This window comes from Plectrocnemia conspersa, unplaced genomic scaffold (assembly GCF_051122295.1).
Source record: "Plectrocnemia conspersa isolate PC_06_02 unplaced genomic scaffold, ASM5112229v1 ptg000013l, whole genome shotgun sequence".
Lineage (NCBI taxonomy): Eukaryota > Metazoa > Arthropoda > Insecta > Trichoptera > Polycentropodidae > Plectrocnemia > Plectrocnemia conspersa.
This window is the reverse complement of record NW_028277177.1, coordinates 4,034,763-4,052,660: the sequence shown is the minus strand read 5'-3', so window position 1 is coordinate 4,052,660 and position 17,898 is coordinate 4,034,763. Positions and strand designations below refer to the sequence as shown.

At 29.9% G+C, this 17,898-nt stretch overlaps 2 protein-coding genes and 1 long non-coding RNA gene across 8 annotated transcripts; all 3 read right to left on the bottom strand.

The window, feature by feature from the left end:
* Nucleotides 1–3,569: 3,569 nt before the first annotated feature.
* On the bottom strand, nt 3,570–5,267 carry LOC148227074 (lewis-type alpha-(1,3)-fucosyltransferase-like). The gene is made up of 2 exons (XM_088201843.1): nt 4,525–5,267; nt 3,570–3,816 (listed from the first exon to the last, which is right to left on the bottom strand). The coding sequence occupies exons 1-2, from the start codon at nt 5,265–5,267 to the stop codon at nt 3,570–3,572; spliced, it is 990 nt and encodes a 329-aa protein (XP_088057969.1).
* A 1,279-nt stretch (nt 5,268–6,546) lies between these two features.
* LOC148227073 (lewis-type alpha-(1,3)-fucosyltransferase-like) lies at nt 6,547–11,075 on the bottom strand. Its single transcript, XM_088201842.1, has 3 exons — nt 10,381–11,075; nt 9,699–9,791; nt 6,547–6,706 (listed from the first exon to the last, which is right to left on the bottom strand). Exons 1-3 carry the CDS (start codon nt 11,073–11,075, stop codon nt 6,547–6,549), a joined length of 948 nt encoding a protein of 315 aa, XP_088057968.1.
* Nucleotides 11,076–13,693: 2,618 nt separating this feature from the next.
* LOC148227072 (uncharacterized) lies at nt 13,694–15,785 on the bottom strand. 6 transcript variants are annotated; one of them, XR_015812115.1, is made up of 4 exons: nt 15,630–15,785; nt 15,470–15,563; nt 15,287–15,383; nt 13,694–15,189 (listed from the first exon to the last, which is right to left on the bottom strand). It is a non-coding gene; the product is annotated as an uncharacterized LOC148227072 (long non-coding RNA). The 6 variants fall into 6 exon arrangements; XR_015812116.1 differs by having other exon boundaries at nt 15,287–15,406; nt 15,484–15,563; XR_015812118.1 differs by having other exon boundaries at nt 15,484–15,563.
* Nucleotides 15,786–17,898: the final 2,113 nt, after the last annotated feature.

The window sequence follows — 17,898 nt, the reverse complement described above, 5'->3', positions numbered from 1 at the left end:
TAAAAACTTTTACTGCCAAGTGCATAATTAAGGTTTATAATGAAATCATATTTACCATAATAATTATAAACTTTATTTTTTACAAACTCAAATATGTCATAATACAGTTAGTTTAAATCGTATATTTAACAAAACAGTAGGTAAAGGCTCTATATCTATAGTAACAGAATGCTAAAAACTACCAACTAAAATATTTTGATTAAAAAACATGCAACATTTAAAAGTTTCAATGATTCATTCTAAACTTTTTTTAAATAAAATCCTATGTATGTAGTATATATTACATGTATGTAAAAATTGTAGCATGAATAAAGTTAGTTAGGGGCTCGGTTTGCGTGCTTTTACGCTATTGATTAAGTAGTAAAAATACACACGTTGACATATCAACAGAGATTACTAGCCACCGAATATCACTTAGTAATTTGGTTTAGATTAGAGATTACTGGACATTGAATATGAAGCGTTTAAATAATGTCTCATTTTTTATTTCATTATACTATTCTTTGAACCTAAAATTAGATGATTAAATATGATTTTAGTTTATTATATCTCAAATAAGAAGCAGTAAAATTCTTCAAATTATATCCCTAAATTATCAACATAGTTTTGCTATCATATAATAATAATTATAAAAATCTTTTGCTTTTTAAAATATATTATAAATAAAAGATTTTTCTAATTATTATTTCATTTGAACTTTTATTTTATTATCAACGTCTACATTATTGCCGCCATTTTGAAACAATATGGCGAATCAGGCGGATTGTAAAACTTTGCTGAAATATTTAAAATAATTTTATATTGGCACTTTATAGTCATTAATAAATTAGTAAATAGGCATTCTGATTTCTCGATGATTTTCATTCCACGAGAAATGAGTATTCTCGACATCACTTCTCAAGAATTTTTTATGAATGAAAAAAAGAATGTAAAGTAAAGTAAAGTATAGCAGAGGCATTATTACACATTATTCTTAAAATAACAACTTAAAAAAACACATGCCATCTGAAGTAGAATCAAACATCCTCGTTCTTTTTTTTTGTTCAAAAAAATTCAGCAATGGAAAAACTCCTCTTGTTTTGTTGGTTTAATCGATAACAAAGCTTCAAATAGACACTTTAAAATATTTGTTATCTTGTCTGTCGATTAAAATATTTTGAATTCTTTCTGTATTAATCCGTAAGATGATGGTTTTCTTACACTACTCTCTATAAAGCTAAAAGAAAGTTCTTTCTCTAATCGCGAGGGTCCTAATAATCCTTTCCGCATTTTATATATTTCTGCTTTTGGAGAAGAATTTAAAGAAATATTTTTGACTGGTGAAAGATTCTGGATTTTACAAATATTTAATTAATGACATCAATGTCTGGTTTCTCTGATTGTATAATTTCTCTTTAATAATCTTGAGCTTAGCTCAGAATTTATATTTTCCAATTGTTTTAACAAACATTTTAGGGCCCCTTCGGGTGGCAATAATAATCTGTTGCTATTTTACAAAAATAATTATTTTGCATTTTGTTGACTTTTATGCGTAATTCATTCTTATTGGAGTGGGTTCTTAGATTACCAAAGCAAAGATAAAGCCGCCGGCCGGTAAGAATAATAGAAAATCGCAAAAAAAGTATGCATATTTTAAAACATTTGGCACGAACACCATCTGAGTGTCTTCTTTTATCACTTTAGCATAAATAAGGCAAGTTCGAGTATTAAAAATTTGTGAACATTTTTCTGTCATCTCTAGAGAAGTATGCATATTAGGCATGAATCCGCCTTTACTTATGCATCCTTGTAAAAAGTGCACTGGTTGTAAACCTTAAATATTCGTACATATTAAATTTTATATTATAAAAAATGCTTTATAAAATTTCTCGTAAAATGAGAGTTCTCAATTTGACATTTTTCTCGAGAAATTCTCGAGAAGAAATACTAACCCATCACACTTTAAACGTGCGGCTTTACCAGTCCATCATATTTATTTATATATTTATTAAAATTATAACCATCGTGACCTGACAGGCAAACCCAATGCGTCACGATAGTCAAAAGATATGGTGGGCATAGCTTGTAAATGTTTTTTTGAGCAGTAGAAATAGATTACTGGAAAAGGATTGTTAGCTTTTGTAACTACAAAACATATGAGGAACACAAAATATTAGGTTTTCAAAACCATTGACGTAATTTAATCGGTGTTACATACGATTCTATTATTTTTAATTAATATAAGCGTTGTTTATTTACCAATCTTCAGGAATTGGAAATAATCCAGACATTTAACTTGGATTGTATTCGTACGGATATATAATTATAACTATAATAATAAAACGGTATGTCAGTTTGTATTAGCCGTGCATATGGGTACGTATACGTGTGTGAGTCTATATTCATATGCGTTAAGGATTAAACATTTTTTCAAACAGTGTTTGTGGTTTGTGACAGGAATCCAATAAATGAGACATAACAATGAAATACAATTATATTATAGAATTGTATGTTTTTCGTCAGAAACCATAGCGTTATAAATTAATTGAGTTCAGTGACGTCGACAGCGGTAGCTTTATTTTAAGCCATCATTAACTGCTGAATTATACGTTTTAATTGCTATTATTAAATTATTTGCTGATAATAAATTTGTCTTAAATTGATGAAAAATACCCATTTTAAAACTATTATTTCAGCAAAAGTTTGTTACGGAGTCAAAAATTATCCAGACTGAAATTAATCAATGTTATTAAGCAGTCATAAGAGGATATAAATTGCCCGTCTCTAAAACTTGTTAATATTAAAAATATTAATATTAATCAGCGCTTAAATATATTTTATTTTATTTAACACGTACATTGTAGAAAAGAAAAGCGCAGGAGTATTTTCTACGATTCGAAGCTGCCATCTTTCTTCATTCCATTCTGCGCGGTAATAATTACAAACGTTTTTTCTCGTCAAGATTTTTACCTCTTTTCACTTAACGCCGACTCTTCAGTGCTTCAATCCGAGGAACGATGGGTTCAATGGAGTTCGAAGCGATAGTGGCTGATAAATTCTGTTCTCGGATCGAATTACCAATTAGAGGTGAGCGCTCCAGCTGCAAAGTGGTAAAAGCGGGTAGCTGCCTTATCGACGTCAGTGGCGTGCGAGTTGGGGCTTCATTAATTAGGTTAGCCAAAGACAAATAGGGTGTTCATCTTATGTATGTATATTTAAGGAAATTATTAATTAATAAAATTCTTTACTACAATATTAGTTCATGGTAATTAACTAGGTGAAATATATTTTATGAAAAAAATAATATCATGAGCCTGAAGTGGTATTAAATTCTGCAAATAGCTGAGCTACTTTTCTTACAAATATTGTCGACGCTCAGCATTGTACTATGATTGCACGCCTCGCAAAGAGTGACATGAGATAAACTGTAAATTTCAGTTCTCGTTTCATCGTACATCACAATCAATTTTTAACTACTTATATGCAGCGAATTGAAATATTTATTTTGATTTCATTTGGCAGATTGGGAAATGAGTCATTTTAAATTTGAAAGTTGTTTTATTTTTAAGGTAGAAAATAGTTGAAAATTGTTACGGATTCCACCATTTTCTAAAGTCTGAGTATATTTGGGGTTCTGTTTTTATATTCAGCGATTCGCACAGTTTGCAAAATGGATTCGTTTCTGGACTCTCAAACGAGTCATGATAAGTGTAGCCATTTGTCCACGTGAAAAATTTATAATACTCTTCCAAATTGTTCATGTGACTGTGCATGATTTTGGCCAACTCTTTAGGGTTATGCTCTCTGGCGTTTATATATGAACCTGGTGGGGCGAATCTGAAAATAAATTTAAAATATATAAATATATGAAAATTCATTTACTTCGAGTTGATAAATGATTAAAGCTGATTTTTTTTTGTACAACTTGTAGGAATTTATAATAAATTTTGTAGGATGTGTGTAATAAATCAATATAATTTATAATCGCGGTGGAAACGCTCATAACCGAGCGTTCTCACTGCAACGGCGCCGACACGATTGTAAACCCTTTGTTCTTAAAGATAAAAATGACAATTTGTAAATTTTTAATTGTTCATTCAACTTAACTATTGTACAAATTAAACAGTATCAATTTTGATATTTTATAATATATAATCGGTTAAAGCAAACTTTATTCTGGTGTTTGGTCCCTTAAACTGACAAAAAATATTTTTTTACAAAATCCGATACGCATACCATCTAAATTTATTATATTTGATCCTAAATACTCATTATTTTAATATAAGCTCCCAAGGATAACGCTAACCTGTGCCGAATTAACGTCAAAGAAAAAAAACAGCGTTTCGCACCTCTGCCATAATTCATAACTATTTTTGCTTTTCTTTCTTATAAACCTCCGTCTCAAATAGTGACAAAACTTTTAAGAAGATTTTTAAAAAATGTTTTAAAATAAGTAAAAATGCTTATAATAGTGGGAAACTAAAAAGTAGCAAGATCAAATTATCTGCATACTATCATTAAATTATTAAAAAAATATAAACTCACCTTGAATAATCAGCTCCACCCCACACAATAGGGACTGTGTTATGTTGCATTGCATATAAAAGCTTTTCAGACACATAATCCTCACTAAATGAGTTCTCAAAGCTGAGATAAAAGTAATAATCTTTCCTCAAATATTCAAAGCATTTTTGATTGTCTGAGACTGGACACTGCAAACTACCGCATCTTCCATATATATCTATGGTCATATTCGAGTTTTTCATATGCTGTTTCAACTCTCTTACGTATAATTCCCTTTTAGCCTTGCTATTACAATTGGACACGAACCATGCAACAGCTTTGGACTTACTTTTCAAACTATCCTTCAATTCTTTTGGGGTTGTTTCATACCTTATCCAAGTGACGTTTAGAGCAGGTGCCACAATATTTTTGTAAGAATCTCTAACACTCAGATACAGCCAAGGCACATCCGAATTTATCTTATAAGTATAAGTCCAATTAAAGTATCCGTCCCATTCGTCAGTTAACACCGGATAGTTTGAGGACGATTCGATGGTTACGAATATGTAAATCTGTTCTTTTCTTCTAGCTTGGGGACGAGTATGATGCCACGGATTGCCATATTGCGTGTATTCAGGGGCGTGGAATAAAACAGCGTCCCATTCTGTAATATCCATATAATTACGATCGTTAGTTATGTTGCAGTTTGTATAAAGGCAATTCTTGAAAGATTGCATCAGAGGTTTAAAAAAACTGAATGGATTCGTGTATCGGTGAGTCCACATGAGTATGTTGTAAACTTTAGAATTTTCGGCGTGGCCTGTTTGCGATAAGTTTATTACTGATTTGTAGCTTTGTTTGTGGTAAATAATTGTGAACGTTAAAATAACGAAGATTATAAGCAGTATGTAAGGAATTTTTCTTCTGTACTTCATTGTACAGTAGAAGAATTGAATAGTTATTATAATACAACTATATAACAGACGATAGGCGATTATTTGCCTACAACAAAAATATATTACATTGTAAAGTATATAGATAAATGACACTTTTATATACTATAGTTAACACGTTTGTTCGTGCATACTGCATAAAGTTAACAGGCAATGAAATAATAAATATTGTATTAATGGTTTTAAACTACGTTAAATTTATGTACCTTTTTATTCATTAATATATATAAATACTTAATAGTTCTTAAAGCTAAACATTGTCTAATATTTTTATAAATTATAATAATTCACTGTAACTTAAAAAACATTACATTCAAACAGTTTGAGGAGCTGGAATATATGTACGTCTACATTCCACCGATACGTCGTGCTTTATAAACAAACTGATAAGTTTGAGATATTTTTTAAATGCACATAAACTATTGTATATGTTGAGTTATCTTACTTTAACAAACATGGTTTATTGCGGTAATTTAATATTTATTTTAACAACAGCTTAAAGCGATGAAAAATTTGTCGCCAGTTGTGGGTTGTTTGACATGTTTTAAAAATATTTTTTTACACAATATGCATCAGCCGATGTAGAAACTGTAAAAATATTTCTGGGAAAATTATAAAGAAGTTGGTTATTTAGGAGTTTAACGCCAGATCCAACGTATATTTATAGAAATATACGTTGGATTTAAAATGGCTGATAAAAATTATAATTTAACAGATATAAAAATATCTCTACCTCCATATTATAAGTTAAGAAAATAACTTCAGACTATAAATGAATCAGAAAAGAAATCTCAAAATAATTTGTTCTTATAAATGTTGTTATATTTTTTCTTTTGTACATTAAATAAATTTAAATATAAAATAAAAATATTTTATTTAAAGGTAATATACGAGGGGGACCCAAAAATAACGAGATTTTCTTTATAACTTTTTTATTTTTCAATATTTTTCAGTCCCAAAACGTTTTCCTTTCATTTATTTTTTGAGTCTAGGGAACAAAAGTAAGTCACAGTGGTCCAAGTCAGATAAGTAGGGCGAGTGAATACTTAGTGTCATATGGTTTATGCTCAAAAACTCTCTCATAGACAATGCGGTGTGAGTCGGTGCGTTGTCATGATGGAAGAACCAATCCCCTGTGCTTCAAAGAGCTGCCCTTTTCTTCCTGATACTCTCTCAACATTTTCAATACCTCCATGTAGAAGGCGACGATCTTCACGGACGAGAGTGTTGATATTTGTTGATGGGTCATTGAAATTGAGAACGAATTTAGTCTTCAATCGTCATTTCTCCCGTTTTAAACCATGAAAACAAGTCGTAGCCCCGAGCTGTTTGAAGCTTTACAAAAGTTTCCGCGGCCGTTTTTCTCAAAAGAAAACAAAATCTCAAGTTTTACCAAGTGCGAAAAAGTTGTTTTGATAAAAAAATTGCTACGCGCGAATGGTTGCCCTCACAGTAACGAAACGTCGCATACTGACTCATACTGTTTCTCTCTACAATACCCTAGTACCCAGAAATCGTTCGCTAAATGCCTCTTACCACCACAGACCGAGTCTCATTACTTTTGGGTACCTCCATGGAAGTTTTTGCGTTTTACTGGAGCGTGCGGCTGCACGTTCTTATCTCTCTCAGTCTTGTCACTTAAAGGAAATTATCCCACATAACGCGCCTAACATACATATGCATTCGTACGTACGCATCTAAAACGCTCCCACTTCTTTCGTGGTATTGGGGAGTCTACTGCTTATAATATAATTACGAATTATTTATATTTTATTTCCATTGCTTTTTTAATAAATCGGAGAAAATACCTCGTCTATCATAGTATGTCATAATATGTAATATAATCTAATAAAATTCTCACTAGTTTACACCTGCGTCTTACTGGCTGAGAAGTCACACCCCTTACAAAACCTTATAGGTTATAAATCATTATTTTTTAAATCACTAATTGGTTATATAATCATTCAAGTTTTTGAATTGTATAAAAAATGCATAACATACTGCTGTGCAATTTACTGATCAGTGAGGAAGTCAAAAGAAAAAGACCTGATTTATTATTTTACATACTGTTTGATCGGCTTTTTTAAATTAATATTGTATTAATTCAGTAGATTTGATGGAACATTTTATATACACATTAGTTAATAATGTTTGGAATGACTTTGATGAACATAAAGATCGAATTCGTATCGGCGTTTGTTTTATGCGAATTAACATATGAATTAAATAACTAGAAATAAATTACAGCGATCAAACTATTGAACTTAGTAAAATAAAAATTTTGCGTCTTTGGACAACAAATATAAAAACGTGACAAGAACAAGGGCGACGCACACCTGTTTTTGCGATAACGTTAAACGATAATAAAAAGTGTGCCTTTTTTATTAAGTTACTTTTAAAACCATTAGCATGGTTTAATCGGTTTTTACATATGATTTTATTATTTTTAATTGATATAAAAAATGTTATAGTACACAATTATGCACAGGAAATAATCCAGATATATAACACTAATTGAATTCGAATGGGTGTATAATTAAAATAATAATAATAATAAAACCTTATATTGATCTGTATCAGTCGTGCATAAGGGTACGTGTGCGTATGTGAGTCTATACCCACATGTGTATATAGCGTTAATTTGAACATGAATTTAAATAATGAGACATTGTCTATAAATATGCATCTATTTAGTTAGTCACTATTATTCTTAACCCCTAATATCACAATATTGGCATCATATAACATGATATATTTACTCAAAATATTTACTTTAATACATTTATTTATACCCTTTGTTGAAAGTGGGATTTTATATTTTTTTTAAACAAGTGCTTGTTGCTTATGACAGAAATCCAATAAGAGAGACATAACAATGAAACACAATTATAATATAGAATTGTATGTTTTTTGTTAGAAACCATAGCGTTATAAGTTAATTGAGTTCAATGACATTGAAAGCGGGTGCTTTATTTTTAGCTTTCATTAACTGTTAAATTAAACGTTTTAATTATTATTACTAAATAATTTGATTGTAATAAATTTTGTCTTAAATTTATTTTATAGCTTTTCGTTATATATAAATAATAGTAATATTTAGTTGTTATTAACAATAATCAAACGCGTTTTAATTTTTTTTATCAATGTTATTAGACAATTTAAAAAGGTTGAAAATATTAGGATTAATTAGTGCTTTAATATGTTTTTTTTCTCAAACACAAGAATAGCGAAGAAAACTATTCGCGTGGCATTTTCCCATAGCATTTTCTATCAATTCTAAGCTCTTATCTTTCTTCATTCCATCCTGCGCGGTAATATTTATAAACATTTCAAGATTTTCACCGCTTTTCTCTTAACACCGACTCTTCAGTGCTTCAATCCGAGGAACGATGGGTTCAATGAAGTTCGAAGCGATAGTGGCTGATAAATTCTGTTCTCGGATCGAATTACCAATTAGAGGTGAGCGCTCCAGCTGCAAAGTGGTAAAAGCGGGTAGCTGCCTTATCGACGCCAGTGGCGTACGGGTTGGGTCTTCATTAATTAGGTTAGCCAAAGACAAATAGGGTGTTCTTTGTAAAATTTCAAAGAAATTTAGCATCCATGACGTAACACGCATATTTTATATATGTATATTCAACGAAATTATATAATAATAAAATTCTTTACTACAATATTGCAATATATCAAGGCAATTAAATAGGTAAAATATATTTTATGGAAAAATAATAATAACATGAGCATGTAGTGGTATTAAATTCTGCAAATATAAAAGCTATTTTTCTTTCAAATGTTGTCGGCGCTCAGTATTGTATTATGATCGCATGCCACGCAAAGAGTGACATGAGATTTACGATAAATTTTATATATAGAAGGGTCTTTATTGCATCCTACTTGATGTTGTTTTAAAGCATTCTCATTCTATCGCACGTTATAATATTATTTTACTTACGTACATATATTAGTTTTAATTTAATTCAACGGATTAAAAGACGATGAATTTTACAATTTTTTAAAACACGATTGACTAGACATTATAGATATATTATACATAGTTATTTTACATTAAATCGAGTTGTTTTATGTTTATGGTAGATAGCAGGTCAAAATTGTTATGGATTCCACCATTTTCTAATGTCTGAGTATGTTTGGGATTCCGTTTTTATATTAAGCATTTCGCACAAATTGCACATTGGATTTGTTTCTGCACTTTCAAACGAGTTATGATAAGTGTAGCGATTTGTCCAAGTGAAAAACTTAAAATACTCTTCCAAATTGTTAATATGATTGTAGATGATGTTAGCCAAGTGTTCAGCGGTATGCTCTCTGGCGTTTAAATATGAACCTGGTGGGGCGAATCTGAAAACAAATGTAAAATTAAATTTGTACGTAATTTATAAAAGGTAAACAACCACTATTCATTTTATAGCTCTGCATAAGTAAAGGTGGGTTCATGTCTAATACGCATACTTCTTGGAAGTTTTAAATAGGCGTCTGGGAATGACAAAAAATGTTTGACACTCAAATTCGCTTTATTTTTGCTTAAGAAATAAAAAATACACTCGGACAAAAAAACATTCCGAAGGTGTCCGTGCCAGATATTTGAAAATATAGCTAAATTTATTAAAAAAAATAGTTTCAGTCATTTATAATCATCTTTACCTAAACATTAAATTAATAACATTCGTATCATATTGACTTATCTGCAATAATATATGTATACAAAAACAGGAATGAAGCATACATTCCATTGTTTTTTTATTAATGACTAAAAAATGATGGTGTTGTATTAGTTTTGTATTTACTTTCACGGAGATTTTTTCCTCCGGGAAGTATAATGCTTTAAAATAATAAAAAAAATAGTCGCTTATAATTGTGTGAACGTAAAAAATAGGGAAATAAAATATCTGCATACTATTATTAAATTATTAAAAAAATAGCAACTCACTTAGAATAATTAGCTCCACCCCACACAATGGGGACTGTGTTATGTTGCATTCCATGTAACAACTTTTCAGACACATAATCCTCACTGAATGAGTTCTCAAAGCTGAGATAAAAGTAGTAATTTCTCTCCAGATATTCAAGGCATTTTTTGGTCTCATTGAGCGGACATATCAAACTACCGCAGCTTCCGTATATATCCAGGGTCATATTCATATTTTCCATATGCTGTTTCAACTCTTTTACGTATACTTCCCTTTTGCTTTTGGTATCACAATTTGACACAAACCATGCCGCAGCTTTGGACTTATTTTTTAAAATTTCCTTAAATTCTTCTGAGATTGTTTTGTCCTTTATCCATGTGACGTTTTGAAAAGGTGCCACCAAATTGTTATAATTATCTCTAACATTCACATACAACCATGGCACATCTGAGTTTGTCTTATAAGTACAGGTCCAATTAAAGTATCCGTCCCATTCGTCTGTATATATCGGATAATTTGCGGACGAATTTGTAGATACGAATACATAAATCTGCTCCTTTCTTCTAGCTTGCGGACTGTAATTCCACTGTTTTCTGTAAGATGTGTATTCAGGCGCGTTGAATAAAATAGCGTCCCATTCCGTAATTTCCATAATAGTACGATTGTGAGTTATATTACAGTTTGTAAAAACACATTTCTCAAAAGATTGCGTCATTGGCCTAATTAATCGGAACGGTCCCGTGTATGGGTAAGTCCACATTAGTATGTTGTAAATTTTAGAATATTCGGTGTAGCTTGTTTGAGAAAAGTTTATTTCCGGTTCGTAACTCTGTTTGTGCCAAAGAATTGTGAACGTCAAAACAACGAAGATAAGCAAAATTATGTAAGGACTTTTTCTTCTGTACTTCATTGTACTTCTGTGTATGTGACTAGAGTGAATAGACATTATAATACAACTATTCAGTAGACGATAGGTATGGACTATTTATCTCTCTACAATAGTAATGTATTACCTTGTAAAATTATATAGTTACATGACATTTTTAAATACCACATTTATATAATAAACACGTTTGTTCGTGCATAACGCATAAAGTTAACTGGCAGTGAAATAATAAATATGATATTATTAGCTATGCTAAGATTATTTACGTTTTTATTCATTAATATGTATGAATACCTATAAAAAATTATAGTTCTTAAAGCTAAAATTTTTACATTCAAACAGTTTGAGGAGCTGACATACATATATGTCTACGGTAGATGCGGTGCATGCCTTGATATTGTAAAACGATTCTAAAAATTAAATATTTTTATCATTTACGTAATGGCTCAGAAAATCGGCTACAGGCAACCATACCGAGGGAGCGGCTAAAGCCGACTGTAGCGCAGACAGGCTTGCTGTCTTGCGCAGTCGATAAGCATGCGCTATACAAGAACTTCAGACGTTACTCGTTCTCGTGTTTACAGTCGCCCATCATTAACCGTTCATGCGGTTGATGTTTCGAATCTGTCTGTTTCTCCGGCCTTTCGGCCTTCATATCTCGCAGTGGGAGCTGCCGGCTTCCCATACCAATAGCCGGGCAGGTGTGAAATCTCTCGTATACTACATCACGGCCGTGTTCTAAATTTTAGGAATATAAAAAGAATTTTCCAGAACCGCTTTTTATATCACTTCAACGCTCTTATGGAACTTTTTTAATTTCATGAGGTGGAAAAGTGAACATATTTATATATATTCGTCACCATAATTCCATTTAAAATCTATAAATTGAATTAATAATGTGATTATTAAAAATGAACTAAAAGATATTTTAACGAAAGTATTAAATTTAATAAAATTAATTTTTACCATTCCGGTGACTAGTGCTTCTGTAGAAAGATCATTTTCTACAATGAAAAGAATAGATATGTTAACTAGAAATAGTCAAAGTGAGAATAGATTGTCGGCTCTTGAATTAATATCAATCGAAAAAAAAACTTTTAGACAAATTAATGATGCGGTTATTGATGACTTTTGTATGAAGGAGCGTCGAATAAAAATAATTTTCTAAAAATAAATACATAATATGTTTATCAATATAATTTTTATTTCTTCCACCTGACTTCATGCCCTGTTTCAAAAGTCCCCGCACACCACTGCTGGCTACATAACACTAATATATCGTGTTTATAAACTAACTGATAAGTTATATTTAAATGCACATTAACAATTATATATGATGAGTTATAGTATTTTTACATATGCGGCTTAATGATGGTTATTTCATCTTTTCGCTGATCTATTAACATAGCAGTACGAGCAATGAAATAATACTTTAATAATAAAGTAGTAAATATATTAAGATACTAGATAAAAGAAACCACATTAAAAATATATAGACATGAACTTGCTATGAAAGCTGTTATGGCTTTTATACAGCCAAGTTTGTAAAATATTTATATATTTATATGAGAAAAATAAATATAGTATTAAGGGTAGCCAAAAGAAAGGATTTTTTTATACTGAATAACTATGACGATCAGTTGTGACAGTTGTGTATTTGTTGTTCGGGTTGCATGTCTTTCTTTCGGTATTGTTTTCGATTCAATTTAAAAAATGATTCAAAAGATCTAGAAATTTTTGTTTGGAAGACAAGCAAAAATCATCGATGATACCGCATAGCTTAACGGATTAGCAGAAAAGGCGTGGAAACAAGGCGTGTGGGTTCCACGTGCACCAAGCGACGAGAACAAGGCGACGCGCCTGCCTCGTCCTCGCGCTTGATTATTAATGCTCTCTGTTGGAAAACTCGCTAATCCTCCATATTCTCCAGATATAGCACAAGCAAATTACCATTTATTTAAGTCTCTACAACATAATTTATTTAGATGGTAAAAAATAATATTGTTAGTGAAGTTAAAACATTCATTTCTGAATATTTCAACTCACATCCAGTTTTTGCAAATGTGGGATTAAATACTTGCCTGATCGATGGGAGAAGGTATCTGCCGAAGAAGATTATTTTGTAAAATAATATTATTAGAAAGATACTTTTCATTAAAAAAAACGTATTTTTTATTTCAATATTTTTCAATTACATGCAATTTTAGTGTGCATTTAAATGATTATAAATTAAATCCAAAATCATTACTAAAAATAGTTCTGTAACATTCTAATTAATATCTTATAAGATTGTAATGATGATATTTTAAATGAAAAAACAATAATTATTAAGTATATATTTATTAGATCAGTTATGGAGTACAAATAAGATAATATAAAATAGTGATTGCAATAATATACAAGGTATTAGAAAAAAACAGAACACCAAAGATAAGTAAATAGCCATTGACATATACATTATAAATTAATCAATAGAAAAGTTTATATAAACAGATTTATGTGATTGAGATGTAATTAATTGATATGGTCATATTTTAATTATTGCACATTTAATATTTATTTTGGAATATCTTAATATTTTTTTTTTCGAAAGACGTATTTTACGCATGTTAAAAGTAACATAAATTAAATTTTAGCTATAAATGTTTCTGTAAATATTATAGTATATGTAAAAACGGCATAATACATTTTCACATTGATATCCTACACTGGTAATATCTTCTTATACATAATTGTTCTAAACTGCTTTCGGTTGCGCTCACTTTAAAATTAAACACTTTACGTTCAATTTGCTACTCTGTAAATCGTATAGCTTTGTATGAACAGTTTATAATAATACACATAAACAAAGGAAATATATTTAATTATAATTAATAAAAATTGAGTTGCTCGATTGATTTTGAAGCATGTATTGAATTCTTTTGTTTTTAATTAGAGGCTCTGACTGTTGACCAATGAAAAATCAGTAAATAAGATGGCCGATAGCAACGTGACAATAATTTTCATGTGCGTTGTTCGATTTGACTGCAAATCGGATTGCAAATTAACTGGGTACGTTTTAATTATGAAAATTAAATGTATACATACTACGAGTAAGGATTATAGTCTACACTAATTAAAATATATCAACAATTATTTAGTATGTACTAGGATTGAATGTTAATATCGATCAAACCATGTAAATGTTAATAAAACATATTTTTTATCTATTGATATTTGTGGTTGTGATCTTTCACGACGATCGCGTGACAAAGATTGTGATGCAGGCGGTTATTTATATGAAAATGTTTGGTTCCATTTCTGCATAAGCTCATCTCATTGCTTGCTTATGTATAATAATTAAAATCTAAGCACAATATTCATACAGAGATGACATAATAATTTGGCGAGGATGCAAGTATTTGTATTTTAAGTTGATATTATAATTGTGCTAAAATGTTCTTGGCCATATAGTGATAATACTTAGGGTAGTAAGTGAGTTGTTGTATACATATATATATAAGCAAAATAAATTAAAACCATTATTGCATCAAAAAAATTCACCTAGATTATTCCATTCCGAGCGACGAGTCGCAATATATCAGCTGATGGCAAGCTTATAAATGTGTAGTTTCTTGGATGTTCTCTAATAGACGACATTTTGCAATGATTATAAATATGTGATGGAATAATCAATAAGCAAAATATCTAAGAGTGGGTTATTTTTAGTTCCGATGTGGCAAAATATGTATTTACGTTATGGTTTTTTAACAATTCTTGTTCTGTGCGATCATTTTTCTTACGGAACAGTCAAATTCAGGATATTCAGTTACATGAATCTAATGTAGTATGTTCTTTATAAAAAGATAATACTTGCGGATCATGACTTCAACTTTTTGTTTATATTTATATATCAATTCTACGTCGTCGCCATATAGGTCATCAAATTGCTCTATCGTTGCTTCTGAAAAATAATTGAATACAATAAGACTTTATCAGAGTTAAACATTGAACACATTATTACTACTAATATAATCCATAAAAAAATTAAAGGAAGTTACTGTAGAGAATTCATCACTTTTTTAACTGATAAGTTGTTGTAATACGTCACATTTTAATTGTTTGCCATACGTAATGCTATTACATCTTTCATTGCTTCTGAAAATTAATTGTAAACGATACTATATATTGGGTAAAATATAACTTTTTGTTCAAACGAATATCAGATTTTTCATTTTTACTACCATGCTAATCATACCATTGTAATATGTTGAATTAACTTTGGTATGTATATCTTTAATTGGCTAATCATTGCTGTTTGTCTTCAAGTATTTGATGCTAGAAAGTCAATAGTAATTTTGTTAGAATAAGAGTGATATATTATCAATAAAACCAAATACTTACTGGCACAGTCATAATTTAAAATTTTGTTTATAATGTCTATAATTCTAATGCTACAACATTTTGTAGCATCTTGTGTAAGAAAAATGCACTGTGATTGTAACACATGTCACTGTTTATTAAATTACACTTAACCGTGCGCGGCATGCGATTGACAGACAGTAGAGTTGTCATATGAAAACAAATTTGACAGTTAGGGGAATTCTGGTTTTGGCGCGTTTGAGAACGAATTTATCTTGATTTATTTTAGAAAATTATTAAAATATATTTTTCTGTGCAGATAAAATCTTAATTAAAAAAAATCAATATATTTTTGATAAAAATAGATCAAAGTCGCAAAATTAATAATATTTTTAAAGCGCATATTGTGCTTACTGTCCTCTTTTGGTCTTAAGCAACAGATTTGTTGGTCAATATTTTCAGTTTATAATTTCTTTCTAATTAAAAAATGTAATGAAATACTGGTTTTCATATGTACATATAAAAAACATGTGTATTAAATTATATAGTAACTTATGGTGCAACTGTATAGTGGCACTAAAAATACGCTCTTATGACTAAAATTTGACAAAATTGTGTTAAAAACAGATAGAAATACGGCAAACTATATTTTTTAAATAAAAAAACATTATTTCAAGAAAATGGGCACTCAAACACTTAAAATGCATTCAAATACAATCAATCTATAGGTCATTGATTGTGTTGTAGCGTCAGTAAGGTATAACAAAATATTTTCTATCATCAGTTATCTTTCTGAGCGGACGTGTTTTAGAGAATATTTATTGTTATTATTTAACTAAACTGCAAATCTATATTTTAATTGATACAAAATGTTACGTTTCAATATTATTTTTTATATTGCAAACCGTTTAGTATGTTTTTTATTTTATAAATATTTTTTCATTATCATTTCACAAAACTCATTTTTTTTCTTGGGTTATCAAAAATCTAAAAAAAACTTTTTTGAATGTATCTAAAAATATTTCTTAAAATATGTCATTTCAGTGAAATCATATTGGAATACATTTTCACCGGTAAATATATATTTTTACCAATGAAAATACAATTTATCTGGTAGGTGTTAGTAAAATGATATGGTAGAGACTGACAGCAAGAATATATTTTCAAGAAATCATTTTTTCGTTAAATAATTACGTAACAGTTATTCGAACCAAGTAACTAAATTATAATGGAACGTAAGGATTTTTTAACGATTATGATTAATAACAAATTTCTTTTTTTCTAGACGGTAGCACATCCAGACTGAGCCCGAGGTCTTCCCTGGCTCTGGGAGACTCGAGAAGGGGTTCGTCGCAAAAAGTTTCACCGAGGGTCAGTTTAGCGCCACCCCCTGATCTAGATATAACTGAAGATGGCACCGTTGTACTCAGGTAAAATAACTAAAATTAAAAGTTGTCATATCCCTATTATATTGTATATATATATATATTTCATTTGCTGGGAAACTTAAAATGTGTTCTTTTAATACAGTAATTTTATCCTCACCGGTTTTCCGAGATGATCCTGGCATTTTCTCACGGTATTCATAGGCCGAGATAACCGTTCAGCAGAAATTTTCAGTCTAAAAAAACTTTTGAATTTACAGTGTTAAAATAATATTTAAAGCTCGCTTTTCTCATCGGTCTTTTACCAGTTCTGAGACTGCACATTTTAAAAATAAATTTTGCTTTTCTATAAATTTTGACGGCTTGCTTCGAAGCGATTACGATGCCGTGTTTAGACTTGGTAGCTCTGTAATTTTAACTGTAAATTTCCTATTAAACACCACCTAAAATTACTGTTACACCGTCAATCTTAGATATAGCATTAGGCAAAGGTAGTTCTCGATCTTTGAATATATTTTAAATATAAAAAAACGCAATATCAAGAGCAAACAAATACTATATAAACAAATAGCTGTACATTAAATTAAAATAATTATATTATCATCCAAAAAGTAAAACGTAAAAATATATTCAAAATTGATCTAATCCCTTACGTTAAATTGCGAATTATTTAATACATCTCACCAAGGACAATCACCCACGTGTCAAATCGTATAATTAGTCCTAAATAAACGTTGTCAATGTATTTGCTAAAGGCTTAATATGTGTGAATACCCCTTGATTCGTTAAGTCGATTTTCCATTCCAGGATAATGACGATTAAGCCGCAATCAGTCAGATTGAAGTCAGATTTACATAGTTAAAATGGACTATAAATAACATGTAGCGAGTACAATATATAAACTGATTTATATGAAAGATACGTAT

Excerpts from the sequence above, each read along its gene's own strand:
- LOC148227074 (XM_088201843.1), bottom strand. The coding sequence starts at position 5,267 with ATGTGGACTCACCGATACACGAATCCATTCAGTTTTTTTAAACCTCTG. Across the intron at positions 3,817-4,524 it reads GGTGGAGCTGATTATTCAAG|ATTCGCCCCACCAGGTTCAT; the intron begins GTGAGTTTATAT and ends ATTTATTTTCAG.
- LOC148227073 (XM_088201842.1), bottom strand. The coding sequence starts at position 11,075 with ATGACGCAATCTTTTGAGAAATGTGTTTTTACAAACTGTAATATAACT. Across the intron at positions 9,792-10,380 it reads GGTGGAGCTAATTATTCTAA|ATTCGCCCCACCAGGTTCAT; the intron begins GTGAGTTGCTAT and ends ATTTGTTTTCAG. Across the intron at positions 6,707-9,698 it reads CATATTAACAATTTGGAAGA|ACTAAATTCGTTCTCAATTT; the intron begins GTATTTTAAGTT and ends TGACGATTGAAG.